This window comes from Phodopus roborovskii, unplaced genomic scaffold, assembly GCF_943737965.1.
Source record: "Phodopus roborovskii unplaced genomic scaffold, PHOROB, whole genome shotgun sequence".
Classification (NCBI taxonomy): Eukaryota; Metazoa; Chordata; class Mammalia; order Rodentia; family Cricetidae; genus Phodopus; species Phodopus roborovskii.
Genome location: NW_026126638.1, coordinates 1,248,321 through 1,265,511, shown reverse-complemented (window position 1 = coordinate 1,265,511; position 17,191 = coordinate 1,248,321). Strand labels below are relative to the sequence as shown.

General features: G+C 44.4%; 1 protein-coding gene across 1 annotated transcript; it reads left to right on the top strand.

The window, feature by feature from the left end:
• The first annotated feature begins 286 nt into the window (after nt 1–286).
• Nucleotides 287–7,103, top strand: LOC127212994 (tubulin alpha-3 chain). The gene is made up of 5 exons (XM_051173221.1): nt 287–333; nt 3,179–3,401; nt 3,665–3,813; nt 4,470–5,150; nt 6,729–7,103. The coding sequence occupies exons 1-5, from the start codon at nt 331–333 to the stop codon at nt 7,023–7,025; spliced, it is 1,353 nt and encodes a 450-aa protein (XP_051029178.1). The 5' UTR covers nt 287–330; the 3' UTR covers nt 7,026–7,103.
• Nucleotides 7,104–17,191: the final 10,088 nt, after the last annotated feature.

Below are 17,191 nucleotides of genomic sequence, written 5' to 3'. Positions count from 1 at the left end.
ATGGCTCCACCCACTTGTCCTGTTAAGCTGGGCGGCTGGGGATGCGTATACACCCCCAATTTCCAGATACTCGTTCCCTCCAGCCACTCCAGAGCCTTCCCGCCAAAGCCACGCCCAATCAGAAAGTTCCAGCACTGCAAATCAAGCCACACCCAATCATAAGTGGAATGTGGGGCCTAGGCCAGCCCCTAAGGCGGGTGCTCTGGGCCAATGAGCACCCTGCCCCGTGCATCCGCATCTGCATCCGCATCCGCATCCGGCCTGGACCGTTAAGTGCCCAGGCGAGAGGCGGTTGAGAGGCAGTGGCTGAGTGGATCTGCGGAGTTCAGGATGGTGAGAGCAGAAGCCGGGTGCGGGCTCTGAGGGTGGGGCCCACGGGAGGGGGACTATCGGCTCCTCGGTCTGGGGCTTCCTCACAGCCCAGGCTCCTGCAAGGGAGCATAGCAGCCCAGGAGGCCGCGTTTCCTCCTGACTCCGCACAACGCGAGTGCGAGCGAGAGGCGCCATGTCTTAGCTCGCTGTGAAGATCCATGATGGGTAGGACGTAGTTCCCATCTGGAGGCAAAAGTTTGAGGCCAGTCCCAGCCTCGTAGGACTCCAGTCTCAAGAAAATACAGCAAATGAGGGTAGCAGGTTGGTTTTTGGAGAGGGATTTTGTTTTCCGATACCAGTGCCCTTGATTGAGAGAACAACAGTGGCATTGGTTCCAGAATATTCTAGAAGCTACCAAGCTTTCTGGCCTAATGAAGGAAAGTGAAAGTGACTGAGCCCAAAGAGCCTTTGTTCGGAATTTTAAGACTGGGTCATAGTCCGTGTTGATGAGCTATCAGAAGTTACCCTTGAACTCCCGGTAGATCCAATCCACCCTCTGCCTCTTCTGTGTCAGGATCACAGGAGTTTGCCAACCGCTTCCCAAAGAACTTTTTGGTTTGTGGCTACTGCTGTTTTTTTTATGTTAAAACGTAAATCTGAAATACGCGCTGTGGCTTGCCTTAATCCCAAGCACTAGGTGGGCTGAGGCAGAAAAAATGGATTTTGAGAAGTATTTTTGAATCCCTGGTTTGGGGGTGAGGGTGTTTCTTTGCCGATGCAGTAAGCGAAATCCAGCCGAATTAATAAGACCAGGTGACCCTTGGGAAGACAGGAGCGAAATCATGTGGCATGCCTCGGGTCCTGGTCTGAAATACCCTGTAGGTGTGGTCTTGAGCATCACGGGAGGGGTGAAGAGGGGCAAGGTTTGGTGAGAGAGAGGAAGGGGCAAGGTGGAGCTTCTACCCAAACTGATTTCAAGACTCATCTGAGCAAATTTGAGCCTGGCATAGGCTACAAGAACTTGTCTTAAGAAAAAAAAAAAAAACCTAGTTTAAGTTGTAAGTAACCTAAGATCTAGGCCTTTGTCTGCCTTGCTATAGTCCAAATCAGGTTTTTTATTAACCAGTGAGAGTAATACGTATTCACAGTGTACAGAAGGATTATCTCACAGCCCTACATCAGCCATTAACCAAGAAAATGCCCCACAGACGTTCACGTTTCCTCTTCCCGGGTGACTCTAGTTTGTGTCAAGTTACCAAACTATGTTTTTGCATACACCTCTTCAAATTAACCTTTGAAACTTAATTTACCTGCAGATTCAGTAGAGTCTCACTATTTGCCTCAAAAATCCATCTGTCTGTGATTCATTTAAGAATCCGTAATTTTTTCTTTTGGGGGGTTAGTTTAATTTTGAGACATTATAAGAAGCCTTTCTGGGATATAAAAAAATTAGATAAGGGACTCTATTCATTTATTTTTCATTACATTATTTGCATAAATGTTTACAAGGCTGCCAGTGGAGATCAGATGACAACTTGCAGGAATTGTTTTCTTCTTCCACTAAATGGGTCCCAGAGAGTTTGGCAGTCCTTGCACTTAATTACTGAGCCATCTCGCCATCCCTATATTTGCTTTTATTCCCAAATACTGGTGGCCAAGCATAAAGTGTATGCTTTAATCCCAGCACTCAGGAGACAGTGTATCTTTGTGAGTTTGAGTCAGCAAGAGTTATATGGTGATGCTCTGTTTCAAAACAAAAGAGAAAGGAAAAGGAAATTGACAGGAAAATAGAAAGCACAGATTTGCAACTTTCTGTGATTACACCACAAAGCAGCTAACTGTAAAGCTCTGTGGTTATCCATGAGGCCTATCTAAGGTGTAGAAACACTCTTAGGAATCCTTCCTATCTTCTGAATAGCAATTAATAGCTATTTCCAGTGGTGGAATAAAACAATTGCTATGTTTCATTTTTAAGCTTTGGACCACAAGCACATGCTACTTCCTGCTGATGCTGGGACACGGAATGGGATGGAGAGTGGTTAGAAGGGTTGATAGAGTGGTTAGCTGGGCAGAAAGGAAACACGGTGACTACCCAGGCTTGGGCTGGGTGACCCGGAACCTGTTACGTTTTTCTTTACTGGACTATATCTTATCTTTTAGTTGGGCCACAGTTAAAACTGATAGGCCTTTTCAGAGAATTACTGTGACTATCCCTAATGAGCTAATTGTTGACATTGCATGGTTTCCAAGTCTTAAACTAACATACTCAAGAGTGGCAAACATTTCCACTCTGGGTCTAACTGCTGCTCCATGGTATGGTTAGCCTGGTGTGAGGGCTTTCAGCTGTAATCAAAATATGGAAGATTTAGAGCAGATCAAGCTGTTTGATTTGTGTGTCTGTGTGAGCGCACATGTGCTTGCATGTATGTCTTGGGATAGAGAACCATTTGAACTTGAACTCTACTTAATCTTTCCTTCTGGGTACTGGAATTATAGGCCTGTATAACCTTACTTCATGGCAGTCAGTTTTTTGGGTTTTTTTTTTTTTTTTTTGCATGTTTTTGTAATTTATTTTAATTGGTGCTGTACCTGCATGTGTGAGGGTGTCAGATCTTGGAGTCATAGATACTTGTTAGCTGTCCTGTCAGTGCTTGGAATTGAACCCAGGTCCTCTGGTAGAGTGGTCAGTGCTCTTAACTGCTAAGCCATTTCTCCCCCCCAGCAGTCAATTCTAATAGATAAAAGAAATGCCTGAGCTTTGTTATGAATATAGTTTGAAAATAGATACTGTGGCACTACACAAAATTATGTCGGTATGTCATTAGTTTCAGTTGAATGAATGTCATGTTTCTGTTCTGGATTCCAGCGTGAGTGTATCTCTATCCACGTGGGGCAGGCAGGTGTCCAGATTGGCAATGCCTGCTGGGAACTGTACTGCCTTGAACATGGTATTCAGCCTGACGGTCAGATGCCAAGTGACAAAACCATCGGTGGCGGTGACGACTCATTCAACACTTTCTTCAGTGAAACTGGAGCCGGCAAGCATGTGCCCAGAGCAGTGTTTGTGGACCTGGAGCCCACTGTGGTCGGTAGGTGCCTGGCCCCTGGGTGGAGGCTTTCCTGGAGAGTGGGAGTGTCTCAGGAAAAGCCCGCTGACATCTCTGCAGAGCAGACAGGCTGTACAAGTGTGTGCTTTTCGCCTTTGTTGGGTGAGGCACTGGAAGGGTGTGGTATATATGTACCCATGGTGGTTTGTGTGTATACAGACGATTCTTAGGAGATGCTCTTGGTCTATGTGACAGTGGAGTTAAATGTCCCTTGCCCAAAAGACTCATGGAATGTGTCTCTCTAGATGAAGTGCGCACTGGAACCTACAGACAGCTTTTCCACCCAGAGCAGCTGATCACTGGAAAGGAAGATGCGGCCAATAATTATGCCAGAGGTCATTATACCATTGGCAAGGAGATTGTGGACCTGGTCCTGGACCGCATCCGAAAACTAGTAAGAGGCTTCATGATGGTGGTTGCCCTGGTCCAGAGAGTCAGCATTGATGGTGGTGGTGTCATTGTCTTAGTTAGGGTACTGTTGCTGTGATAAAACACCATGACCTATGCATCTTGGGAAAGAAAGGGTTTATTTGGCACACTTCCATATCACTGTTCACCAAAGGAAGTCAGGGCAGGAACCTGGAGGTAGGAACTGATGCAGAGTCTGGAGGGGTGCTGCTTACTGGCTAGCTCAGCCGGCTTTTTTATAAACCCCAGAATCACCAGCCAGGGATGATAAGACTCACAATGATCTGGGCACTCCCTAATCAATCACTAGTTAAGAAAATGCCCAGGAGGCTTACGAAGGTGCTTTCTTAATTGATGCTCCCTCCTCCGCTTTAGCTTGTGTCAAGTTGACATAAAACTATCAAGCCCAGTCATTTCTGACAGATCTGTTGGAATCAGGACTCTCATGTGTTTATCCAATACCTTACTACCTAGCCTCTGCTGAGATGTATCCATAGGTCTTCGTTATGTTCAGAGTGCAGCGTGTATGTCGTAGACAGTCTGAATTTGCAGTGGTTTGCAGAAATGGAGGTCATAAATGTGGGGCTTGAGGTTGGGGTGTGGCTCTGCAGGCATTGCTTACCACTCTGGTCTTAACAACAGGCAGATCTGTGCACAGGACTGCAGGGATTCCTCATCTTTCACAGCTTTGGAGGGGGCACAGGATCTGGGTTCGCATCTCTGCTGATGGAACGGCTCTCCGTGGACTATGGCAAGAAGTCCAAGCTGGAATTTGCCATTTACCCAGCCCCCCAGGTTTCCACAGCTGTTGTGGAGCCCTACAACTCCATCCTGACCACGCACACTACCCTGGAGCACTCCGATTGTGCTTTCATGGTGGATAATGAAGCCATCTATGACATCTGTCGGCGCAACCTGGACATTGAGCGTCCCACCTACACCAACCTCAATCGTCTGATCGGGCAGATCGTGTCATCCATCACAGCCTCCCTGAGGTTTGATGGGGCCCTGAATGTGGACTTAACAGAATTCCAGACCAACCTGGTGCCGTACCCTCGCATCCACTTCCCTCTGGCCACCTATGCCCCGGTCATCTCAGCTGAGAAGGCCTACCATGAGCAGCTGTCCGTGGCAGAGATCACCAATGCTTGCTTTGAGCCAGCCAATCAGATGGTGAAGTGTGACCCTCGCCATGGCAAATACATGGCCTGCTGCATGCTGTACAGAGGGGATGTGGTCCCAAAAGATGTCAATGCAGCTATTGCTACCATCAAGACCAAGCGCACTATCCAGTTTGTGGATTGGTGCCCAACTGGATTTAAGGTAGGATTAGGTGCTGTTTTGGTTATATCTGTCAGCAAGCAACAACTTCTGTCTCAAAGCCATAGCTTTGGGCAAGAATTCCCCTTTACATGTCAGGTTCCAAAAAAAAGCATGTCTGAAATAGTTAAGTTGCTGAATGACTTAACTAACACTTTTCCAAATGATCCTGGGAACCCTTTTCTTACAATCACCCATTACCAATCCTTATTTCTTGCTTTTTGGTTTGGTTTTGGTTTGGGTGGATTGGTTGGTTGGTGGGTTGGTTGATTTTTCTGAAATAGGGTTGTTCTGTAACCCTGGCAGTCTTGGAACTTGCTCTGGACCAGGCTGGCCTTGAACTCAGAGATCTGCCTGCCTCTGCCTCCCAAGCGCTAGGGTTAAAGGCATGCGCCATTACCGCCTGGCCCCAATCCTTATTTCTTAAACCATCAATTACCCAAACCTTTAGCAGGCAGATGAACTTCTCTCAGTCAGTGAGTCACTAAGGAGATGAGGGCTGCTGAGGCAGGGTGTCTGTTGACAGTTGCTGGGAATGCTGTGCCTCAGCCAAGTGTCCTCCCAGCTGAACCTGTGCTTCTGTAGTAATGCGCTGGCCTGTGGGGAGTATAGGTCAGGAGCTGGCTGTCCCTGCAGGAAGAGTGCCAACACCGGACGGACCCTCCGAGTCTCTTAGCCCTCCGTTCCTTTTTGTCACTCAGCATCAATGATTGCAAAAATCTTTTGAGATCATCATTAGGACTACTCTAGTTTTCATGTTTAAAGATATCGTTTTAGCTGGACATCCATGGTGGCACACGCCTATAATCCCAGCACTAGAGTGAGTTCAAGATCAGCCTTGGCTATGTAGTTTGCAACCAGCTTGTGATTTTCCAATAATTTTTTAGAACCTTTAAACTATTAAAAATACAACACTTAAAGGAAGGCTGAAATATCAACTTTAAATAATATTACTTAATAATAATAAAATATTAATTAGCAGTCTGAAAGCTGAACTCCCTGCCCCCAAAGTTTTTTGTCCCTACAAAAAGCAGGAGGCAGTCTGCATATTCAAGATATATTGTACCTCTTATATGGGTGATGTTGGTTGACAGGCCAGCAGAGAGCAGCAAAGGATACACATTCCTTTTTAAAGTCGGGGTTTACTTGCTAATAGAGGGGACCCAGGTGTCTCTGTTCCCCAGTCTGGCTGTGTTCCTAGCTGCTGCTGTTCATCAGGAAAAGGTTACCAGCCTAGCACATTCCTGGGGTTTATCATCCTCCAAAAGCTCCAAAGAGTCTAGAGTTCACCGCTACATAGGGGTTTTCTATACAGAATACAGATACTCAGCTGGTCTCCTTAGAGCTAAGCATACAGTGTATCTTGGATAGGGTTCTCATTCATTGCCTTTGCGGTAGTGTGTCTTGTTTCCACTTTGGCCATTAGCATTTCAAGTAAGTTCTTTAAAGTCTTTATACATGTTGCTTCGTGTAGGTGATTGTTCATTCCCCAAAGCACGGTATGAGTTCCCAGTTCCTAGTGAACTATCATATTTCTGAGGTTATTATAGACTTCACTGAATCTTTCTCCTTCTCTGGCAGGTGGGTATTAACTACCAGCCCCCCACCGTGGTCCCTGGGGGAGACCTGGCCAAGGTGCAGAGGGCCGTGTGCATGCTGAGCAACACCACAGCCATCGCAGAGGCCTGGGCCCGCCTAGACCACAAGTTTGACCTCATGTACGCCAAGCGGGCCTTTGTGCACTGGTACGTGGGAGAAGGCATGGAGGAAGGAGAGTTCTCAGAGGCCCGGGAAGACCTGGCGGCTCTGGAGAAGGATTATGAAGAGGTGGGCGTGGATTCCGTGGAAGCAGAGGCAGAAGAAGGGGAGGAATACTGAGGGTATGGGTCCAGCTGGCAGCCATACATTTCTGTCTTCCCCACCATTGAAACTAAAGGATCTATTTACTTATTAAAATTTTTATAGCATTGCCTTCCCTGTGTGCTGTCCTTTCTAACAAAATTCCTTTTTCGATGCCTGCCTTTCCCAAGTAAAATCTTCTGGGGAAAACACACTTGTCCCTAGGAAGTGATAAACATGTCTGTCTGTTCAGTCTTAAGCTCTAACTAAGGTCATCGGGATGAGGCATTTTAAAGTGCTGAGTCTCAGTGATACAGAAATGGCCCCGTCTTGGGTCGCTGGGGAGGAGTCTCCTGGGCCTCAGGTGTGTCCTGGTTCTGTGGGAGCTCAGCGCTCCACTTACGTCATTAGCTTTCTCTTCCTGGTGTCACATTGCTGTTGAAGGCAATCCAGAACCAGCCACCATCTCCTGTCCCATGTTGTACTTGGGTCACCCTCTATCAAGCCCTTGTTCCTGGTGTGGAATTAAGTGTTGAGCACTGGTCTTGGTAGGTTCTTTTATGCAAGAATCAAGAGTTTTGTGGGCGATGGCCCTTTTTCAGTCAAGGGCTCTCCAGGACCATATGTCAGCATAGAAGGTTCTGGTACCACACTACATAGACCACATATAGCTGCCCCATCCTTGTCAGCCAGTAGTTACGCTTAGATGCAAACGAGCTACATACATAGTGGTAGAATCCTCCAGGATGACTGGTGCCTTCTATGGGTCAAATCTGTGAGAGTCCAAGCAGGCTGGAGCACAGCAGAAGACCCGATGTCTCCAGGTTTGGCTGATGCTGAGCAAACTGCTCTTCCTTCTCCGGGCCTCAGTTTCCCCCTTCTCAAGCAGGTGGGATCTATTTGAAAGCACTGCAGGAAGTGTGCCTTCCCTCTTTACCAGCACAGGTTTGTGTCTCTGCAGACTTCCCAAGAAAGACAAGCCAAGATGTGTCAGAGCCCAGGCTTGTGGGGCTTGGCGTCTACGTACCTGTGCTTGTCCGCACTTTGAGAATTGCTTTAAACAGGTGGGCACTGGAACAGAATGGCAGCGCTCTGTGCTGATGAGGAAGCCCTTGAGCACGCAGTGTGAGCACAGGCTGCTGTAAGAGCCAAGGCTGCTGATTGTGCTTCCGAGTTGATAGTAAAGCCTCTTGCTGAGGGGCAGCCAAGGTATTCAGCACCGGTTCTCCAAGTCAGAACTGTGTAAGGCTGGCTTCTCGCACAAAGCGACCCAGGTCTGAAGCTTGGTGTTTGGGTCCAGTAAGAAAAGGCAGAAAGTATGGCAAGGAGCTGGATAGTCTGCTGAGCCTGGCCTTATCTAGGTCCTGCTTCTTCCAGGTGCTGGGATTACAGGTGTGAACCACTCCGCCGGTTCTAAACCTGCCGCTTTCATACACATGAGCTTTGTGGTTTTTCCTCAAATCGTGCATAATCCGGGCTTTGCCACCCTCATCTAAGTCCCCAGTCCTCACTCCAGGCTGCTCGAAATGTGCACGTGTGCACACACACACACAACGCTGTTTCCCACCTCTGGTCTTGCAGCTCGCAGTGAAGGCCCAGCTCTGCCCACCTCTGCTCATACTCCACTCAGATATTCTGTCTTCAGGGCAAGCAGATGCACTTCCTCACTGAGTGTATTGCCCAGGATGAATGCACACCCCTCCCGGCTCATCGCGGGAGCTCCTTAAGGGCCAGGTGTGCTGAGTAGCCACCCATTCAGTGGCTACCCCTTTCTTTTCCCTAGCCGGTAGCACCACTCTGCTCCGCAGAGCCATGCCCGTGTAATTGAGACAGTGGGGAGACCCTAGCCAAGTCATCCAAAACAAGGAGCCCCTGCCCCCAGGTTATGTGCCCACCCTTTTCCTCTCTCCCTCCTCGATTCCTTTTTTACCTCATGTAGTGAAAATTATGAGGATTTTATTTTTTAGAACTAAGTTTGAGTTAATCTATTTTAATTGACTATCCTCAACCAGTTTAACAGTGATAATTTTGATGACTGAAAAATATCACAGGCCAGAGAGAGAACTCAGAGGTTAAGTACACTGACTGCTCTTTCAGAGGTCTGGAGTTCAATTATCAGCAATCACGTGGTGGCTCACAACCATCTACAATGAGATCTGGTTCCCTCTTCTGGCCTGCAAGCATACATGCAGGCAGAACACTACATATAATAAATAATCTTTAAAAATCTATCACAAAGTTAATATGAGGTTTAGGTGAAAAAATAATAAGCAGGGACTAGTGTGGGGAGATGACTTGACAGCAGGGTTTCCATTGGTGAATCCTTCGTATGGTCCCTACTCAAGTCCATTTTCCTCCACAAAAAGGGCTGTAATATTCCACATCATGAAAATTAGAATATTTAGAAAAATATGGCAATGGAGTGTTGTGGAATATTATTTGAAGATGTGTTACATTTGTTTATGCTGTGGAACATGTATCTAATGATGCAAAGATGTGTTGCATTCTTCTATGTTGCATTTGTTGAACTCTGTGAAGCTGTGTGACTTTGCCTGTCTAAAACACCGGGTTGGTCTAATAAAGAGCTGAACTGCCAATAGCTAGGCAGGAGAAAGGATAGGTGGGGCTGGCAGACAGGAAAAAAATAGAAGAAATTTGGGAAGAAAGGTATTGCGGGGAGCAAGAAAAAGAGGAGTGGAGGGTGTGGGGGCAGCCACCCAGCTACACAGCAAGCCACAGACTGAGAGGTACAGGGAGGTGTACAGAATAGTCAAAGGTAAAACCCAGAGGCAAAGGGTAAATGGGATAATTTAGGAAAGCTGGCTAGAAACAAGCCAAACTAAGGCCAGGCATTCATAAGTAATAATAAGCCTCTGGGTGGTTTATTTGGGAGCTAGTGATGCCCCCTGCAAAGACCAAAAGAGTAAAGAGTTTTTTTAAAAAATGATCAACTACAATAGAGTTCAAAAACACATGGAAAATGATTGTTTATAAACGGAGGCAGCCGCTGTCATAGGAAGAGGCTGAAAGTAATTAAAATAAAAACGGGGCATCATAAGGAAGAGAGACAGAACTAGAGTGTGCCACTGGCTGTCTGTTTTAATAGAACATGAATTGAGTATTCCCACGCGGAGTGAGAAAGGGTGGGTGGAGGCGAAGAACAGAAAAAAGCAAAGGACCAATTCAGAGAGCAGTCCTGAAGGAAGCTGGGTATAAAAGCAGCACAAATGCCCACAGCCGTGGAACCTGAAGGAGAGCACAAGGCCTTGCAGAGCCACCATCCTGGCGTGGAGTCAGCCACGCTCTTCCGGAGCCAGCAGCACCTGGTCTGCAGTGACTCTATGGGGGCTCGGGGCTGAGTCCTTTGGGGACCCTTACAGCAGCCACCTTCCCCTGTTAATACCGGAAATGGCAATCTCTCCTTCAGACAGGTGTTGAGATTCATGTAGTTTAGCAATGAGATTTGTGAGGATGAAACCCAATAACTATTTCCATAATTTAGGAAACATTACTTTCCAGGAGTCAGACAAGACAAGAATGATGTCTTCACAGTGGAGTAGACTCGTGTGTTTGAATGCTTGCCCCATAGGGAGTGGGACTCTCAGTGAATGTGGCCTTCTTGGAGGAAGTGTGTCACTGTGGAGGCAGGCTTTGGGGTCTTACATGCTCAAGCTAGACCTAGTGTAGCAGTCTCCTTCTGCTGCCTGTGGATCAAGATGTAGAACTCTGAGCTCCTTCTCCAGTATCATGCTGCCATGCTTCTCATGGCAATGGACTAACCCTCTGAAAGCCAGCCCCGGTTGAATTTTCCTTTGTAAGCGTTGCCGTGGTCATGGTGTCTCTTCATATAAATAAAACCCTAAGACATAACTAAACCATCTAGATATCACTCACAGATATGCCCAGATAACTTGCTTCTAGGTGATTCTAATGCAGTCAAGCTGATAAGATTGCCCATCACAAAACCTTTGATACCCAATGCTCAGCGTCAGCTAGAGAAAGAGAGGTTATTTTCATTAAAGTTTTCTTCACTAAAGGTGCCTTCAGCAAATTTTACACTTTGGTGCCTCCTCACCTCTCAGGGTTTAAATCAACGTGATCCTTTCCCAGCATGACAGTGATTTTTAACATCAACAAAATCACACACCCACAAGTTCAGATACAGAACATCTCTTCAGAATGTAACTATTGTTGCTATCATCCTTAGTTTAGCTAACAATCTTTATTGGGTCAATCCCCATTATGAATACATTCTAGAGAGCTGGAAAGGTGCCTCCGCAGTTGAAAGCCCTTGTTCTTACAGCAGACCCAGATTCAATTCCCAGCACCTACATGGTGACTCACCTACATGGTGACTCACGGGCACCCACAGCTCCGGTTCCAGGGGATTAGATATGCTGCCAGAATTCTGCCCTCCTCAGACACATGAAGCACATCCATCTATGTTGGCAAAATACACACAGAGAAATAGTAAATAATTATTTGAAGCAAGGTCTCACTAAGTAGCTCTGTCTTGGAACTCACTCTGTAGACCAGGCTGTCTTCTAATTCAAAGAGACCCGCCTGCCTCTGCCTCCCAAGTGCCTGCCTCTGCCTCCCAAGTGCTGGGATTGGAAATGTGTGCTACCGGGAGAGGGGAGGTGGAAAGGGAAGTGGGGAAATATACAGCTAAATTAAAAAAAGAAAATGTGTGCTATCATACCTAGCAACATTAAGTAAATCTTTAAAATTTATCTTAATATAAAGAAAAACTGAGTTCTCTTTTTGTTCATTTTTTATTAATTTCTATTTTACATTCCAATCCCAGTTCCCCCTCCCTTTTTTCCTCCCAAACCCTCCACTCCCCTCCTCCTCCCATCTGCTTCTCGGAGAGGGTAAGGCCTCCCCTAGGAAGTCTACTAAGTCAGTCCCATCATCTCGTTAAGGCAGGACCAAGGCTCCTCTCCATCCTCCACACCCCTGTGTCTGTGTCGAGGCTGAGCAAGGAATCTCTCCATATAGAATGGGCTCCATTGAGACAGTTTGTGCATTGGACCCACTGCCAGTGGCCTCATACATTGTCCCAATCACACCACTGTCACCTATATTAAGGGAGTCAAGTTCAGTCTTACGCAGGTTCCCCCTTTGTCAGACCTGAGTCAGGGTTCTCTCACTAGCTCGGGTCAGCTGATGCTGTGGGTTTCCCCATCATGGTCTTGCCGCCTTTGTTCATATCATCACTCCTCCCTCACTTCCATTGCACTCCAGGAGCTCGGCCCATTGTTTACTTGTGTATTTCTGCATCTGCTTCCATCTGTTTCTGGAGGAAGGTTCAAGCTTCTCTGGGGTTACAGATTGTAGGCTGAGTATCTTTTGCTTTATGTCTGGTATCCACTTATGAGTGAGTGAGTACATACTATATTTGTCTTTCTGGTTTTGGGTTACCTCAATTAGGATGGTTTTTTTCTAGTTCTGTCCATTTGCCTGCAAATTTTAGGATGTCATTGTTCCTTAACACTGAGTAGTACTCCATTGTGTACTTTCTTTATCCATTCTTCAGGTGAGGGGAATCTAGGCTGTTTTCAAGATCTGGCTATTACAAATAATGCTGCTATGAACATAGTTGAGCAAATGTCCTTGTGGTGTGAATGTGCCTCCTTCGGGTAAATGCCCAACAGTGATATTGCAGGGTCTTGAGATAGGACGATCCCTAATTTTCTGAGATTTTACCATACTGATTTCCACAGCAGCTTGTTACGAGGAGTTTTCCCACCAGCCTGGTCCCACAGCCGCATCAGCCCCAAATAACACACAGAAAAGCTGTATTAGATACAAAGCTGTTGGACAGTTACTAGTATTTCTTCTTGGTTAGCTCTGTCTTAAATATTAACCTAAGTATTTCCACATGGTCTTATCTTACTGGAGAGAGGGTCAGGACTTTTTCTCTCCCCAGGCTCTACATCTTGACTCTCCTACTACATCTCCCAGAATCCTCTTTGTCTCCTAGTCCTGCCTGTCTTGCTTTCCTATTTGCCAACAGTGCTTTATTCATTAACCAATAAGAGAAACGTATTTACAGAATGACATCTCCCATAATCTCCTTCTTTCTGTCTAAATAAAAAGAAGTGTTTTAACTATAACATAGTAAAATATATAACAAAACAGCTATCAAATAAGAACTATAGTTAACACTATTTAGTCCATTAACATTATCAAGAATTAAAGAAAATATTGTATCATCTACCCTATCTTTGTGAGTCTAAAGTCTTATATGTAACTTATCTTTAATCCTAAGGAAAACTATAGCCATAACTATCTGTCTTCAACTCCCTCAAAGACTACAGAAGGATAATATATAAACTCTAGAAATGACAGAGACATCTCGATACCTGTTCAGTCACCTGAAGTTTTTCTGTAATCTTCAGCCTATAGGCCATAGTGTATCTGGCAGACTCCTCAGCAAAGCAGAAAACTTTAAACTGTTCACCTGTATTGGCAGTTTGTCAGGCACTTTTCTCTGTGTCCAGCAGACTGTCTGGCATGAATCAGGAACCCTGTAACATTGTCCATTTTGTTTTAGCAGTCACTTTTCTGTGGGTCCTGTATGTCCAGTTTATACAGCATAAAGTCAAACAGTCCAGACAAGAGCAGTTTCTTGCCCAAATGGCTAGTCTTGTCATATTGAAAATAAACTCCATAACAAGTTTCTTTGATGTCCATATTCCTTTCTGATGCAGGTGGTATTGCCAGGAGTAGTTGTGCCTCACTGTCAAGAAAAACCCTAAACCATTTTAAATGCCATATTCTGTAGGTCTTTGAAAAGTTTGAAGAATGCCTATCCATTTTAAATATATCTCTGTATATCTAGAAAACCTAACTAACTTAACTATAAATTTTGACTATTATAGGTAACTATCTATAATCTGTACTAAATTATGCATTGCATATTTAAATGAGCTATATAAAAACAATGCTTAAACAAGAGGAGAAATATACATATCACAAAATTGACTTTAAATTTGTATCAATAAATGAAAATCTATTCCAAAACAAGGTATTCATTTCTATACCATAATCCCCTTTTTACTTTTAAAAAGAGATTGGTTGTGATCATTAATCATTTATAACCACGCCCATTTAAATGAAAACAAACATTTATAGACAATATTTGGGAATTTGGGCATTGTTCTTTCCAAACTGTTTCCTGCTGGTAGGGGGCGCTGTCTTTGGGATCCTAAGAAGACACAGAAATCCTAGCTGTAGTGGTCTGCAAGGCTGCCTTGTCCCAGCTGTTTTGAATGTTGGATCACCCAGGACACTGCTTCAGGAGGTCTTGCTTGATCAAACCACATTAGTCTGGAAGGGGTCCATAGCTTTTTATTTTCTGTAGAAACAAAAATAGAAATTCTTTTCCCTAGTAACCTGTCCTTAGATTTAAATTTGGAAGTCAAAGCATTTTTAAAATCTATAAATTGGATTAATCCAGCAGCATTTATTTTCACAGTTGTTGCTATTTCCTCAGCAGTCAAACAACACAAAAACAACACAATAGCACACAGTTTCCAGACTCTCTGTGTGCTTTCCATCTTCACATGACTTTTTATTACTCTATTTTTTTTTTTTTTTTTGAGATAGGGTTTCTCTGTGTAACTTTTGTTTGTCCTGGAATTAACTCTGTACACCAGGTTCACTTTGAAATCACAGAGATTTGCTTGCCTCTGCCTCCCAAGTGCTAGAATTAAAGGCATGTGCTACCAATGCCCTGCTACTCTCTTTTTTTCTATTTTTTTAAAAACCACCTTATCCTGTTTCTTTTTCTCTCCCAAGCCTATGTATATTTTAAAACAGACTATAAACCTTTAGAGGTTTTTATTTATCTGAATCTGTCTTTATGTTGAGTCAGGAAACCTCCCTTAAAGGAGCTGTGTAAATCTCTATTTGTCTCTAACAAAACAGAGTCCCACCAAGAAAAATGCTGTTACTAAGAAGCCTTGTTTGTCTCTGTTCTTTTGTTTCTAAAACCCCTTTTTAAGATTTTGTTAAGTTTTAAGTGAAAGTTCTCGGGCCCCATGTTGTAAGCACCATTTTGTTATGAGAAATTTTCTGACCAGCCTGGTCCCACAGCCACATAAGCCCCAAATAACACACAGAGACGCTGTATTAGATAAAAAGCTGTTGGACAGTTACTAGCGTTTCTTATTGGCTAGCTCTGTCTTAAATATTAACCCATTTCTATCAATCTAAGTGTTTCCACGTGGTCTTATCTTACCAGAGAGAGGATTGGACTTCTCTCCCCAGTCTCTACAAAGACTCTACTACATCTTCCAGAATCTTCCTTGTCTCCTAGTCTCACCTATCTTTCTTTCCTATTTGCCAACAGGGCTTTATTCATTAACCAATAAGAGAAACATATTTACAGAATGACATCTTCCATCAGCCGCTGGACAAGTTTGCACTCCCACCAGCAATGGAGGAGTGCTCCCCTTTCTCCACATCCTCTTCAACATGAGCTGTCACTGGTGGGTTTTTAATTTTAGCCATTCCGATCAGTGTAAGATGGAATCTCAGAGTTTTGATTTGCATTTCAAGACCAGGGTTCTTTAATTCATGAATACTTGTATTTTTTAAGAAGATTTGTTTATTTTATGCATATTAGTACTCTGTTGGTATGTACACTTGCAGGCCAGAAGAGGGCATCCAATCTCACTATAGATGACTCTGAGACACCATGTGATTGAACTCAGGACTTCTGGAAGAGCAGTCCGTGCTCTTAACCACTGAGACATCTCTCCAGCCTGAGTACATGTATTTTTTATACTGCATTCCTATAAGACTTCATGTTTTACCAAAAAAAAAAAAAAAAAAGAGTAAATTTAGCCTGTGTGTCCATCAATAGAATAGTTAAGGCTATTTGAAAGAGGTGGGATATAGCCTAACACACATAAGGCCCTGGATATGGTCCCCAGTACCACATAAACCAGGTGTGGGGGCACACCTGTGATCCCAGAACTCAGGAGGTGGAGACAGAAAGATCCAATTCAAGTTATCCTCGGCTTCATTTCATATAGGAAGCCTAGGGCCAGCCTGGACTAGAGACCCTATACAAAAAAAAAAAAAAAAAAAAAAAAAAAAAGAAAAGAAAAGAAAAGAATACATTTGCATTTAAAGGAGTAAGGCAAAAATAAGGACGAAAGAGGACTCACTATACAGTGAGAGCCTGACAGCCTCCAGACCCCAATCCCCCAACTGTAACGAGTACGGTTTTTCCGCCTGCTGCCCGGTCTTGTCCTGCTACCAAGCCACCAGCCCCAAATACTACACAGAGACTCTGTATTCGATACAATACTGTTGGCCTGGTTACTTGTTTCTTATTGGCTAGCTCTGTCTTAATTATTAACCCATTTCTGCTGATCTATGTATTTCTCTTACCGGGGAGCCGGCGGCATACTGCTTTCTTCAGACTCTCCATCTTGGCTCCTCCTTACTACTTCCCTATTTCCTCCTTGTCTCCTAGTCCCTCCTATCTTCCTTTCCTATTGGCCAACAGTGCTTTATTATTAACCAGTATGAGAAACATACAGAATGACATCTCCCATCATCTCCTCTTTTCTGTCTAAATAAAAAGAAGGGGTTTAACCTTAACACAGCAAAATATATAACACAACGGTTATCCAATAAGAATCACAGTTAACAATATTTAGTCCATTAACATTTAGCAAGATTAAAGGAAACTATTCTATCATCTATCCTATATTTGTGAGTCCAAAGTCCTATATGTAACCTATCTGTAAGCCTAACTAAGGAAAACTATAACCATAACTATCTGTCTTCAACTCCTTCAAAGACCACAGAAGGATAATATATAAGCTCTAGAAATGACAGAGACAACTCACTGCCTGGTCACCCAAGGTTCTTTTGTAATCTTCCATCTTCAGCCCATAGGCCATAGTGTGTCTAGCAGACTCTTCAGCAACACAGGAAACTTTAAACTGTCTTCTTGTATTGGCAGTTTATCAGTCACTTTTCTCTGTGTCCTGCATACTGTCTCGCAGACTCTTCCATGAAGCAGGAACTCTGTAGCAATGCCCATCTTGAATCAGCAGTCACTTTTCTGTGGGTCCTGCATGTCCAGTTTATACAGCATAAAGTCAAACAGTCCAGACAAGAGCAGTATCTTGTCCAAATGGCTAGTCTTGCCATATTGGAAGCAAACTTCATAATGCATT

Excerpts from the sequence above, each read along its gene's own strand:
- LOC127212994 (XM_051173221.1), top strand. Across the intron at positions 3,814-4,469 it reads TGGACCGCATCCGAAAACTA|GCAGATCTGTGCACAGGACT; the intron begins GTAAGAGGCTTC and ends TCTTAACAACAG. Across the intron at positions 5,151-6,728 it reads GGTGCCCAACTGGATTTAAG|GTGGGTATTAACTACCAGCC; the intron begins GTAGGATTAGGT and ends CTTCTCTGGCAG.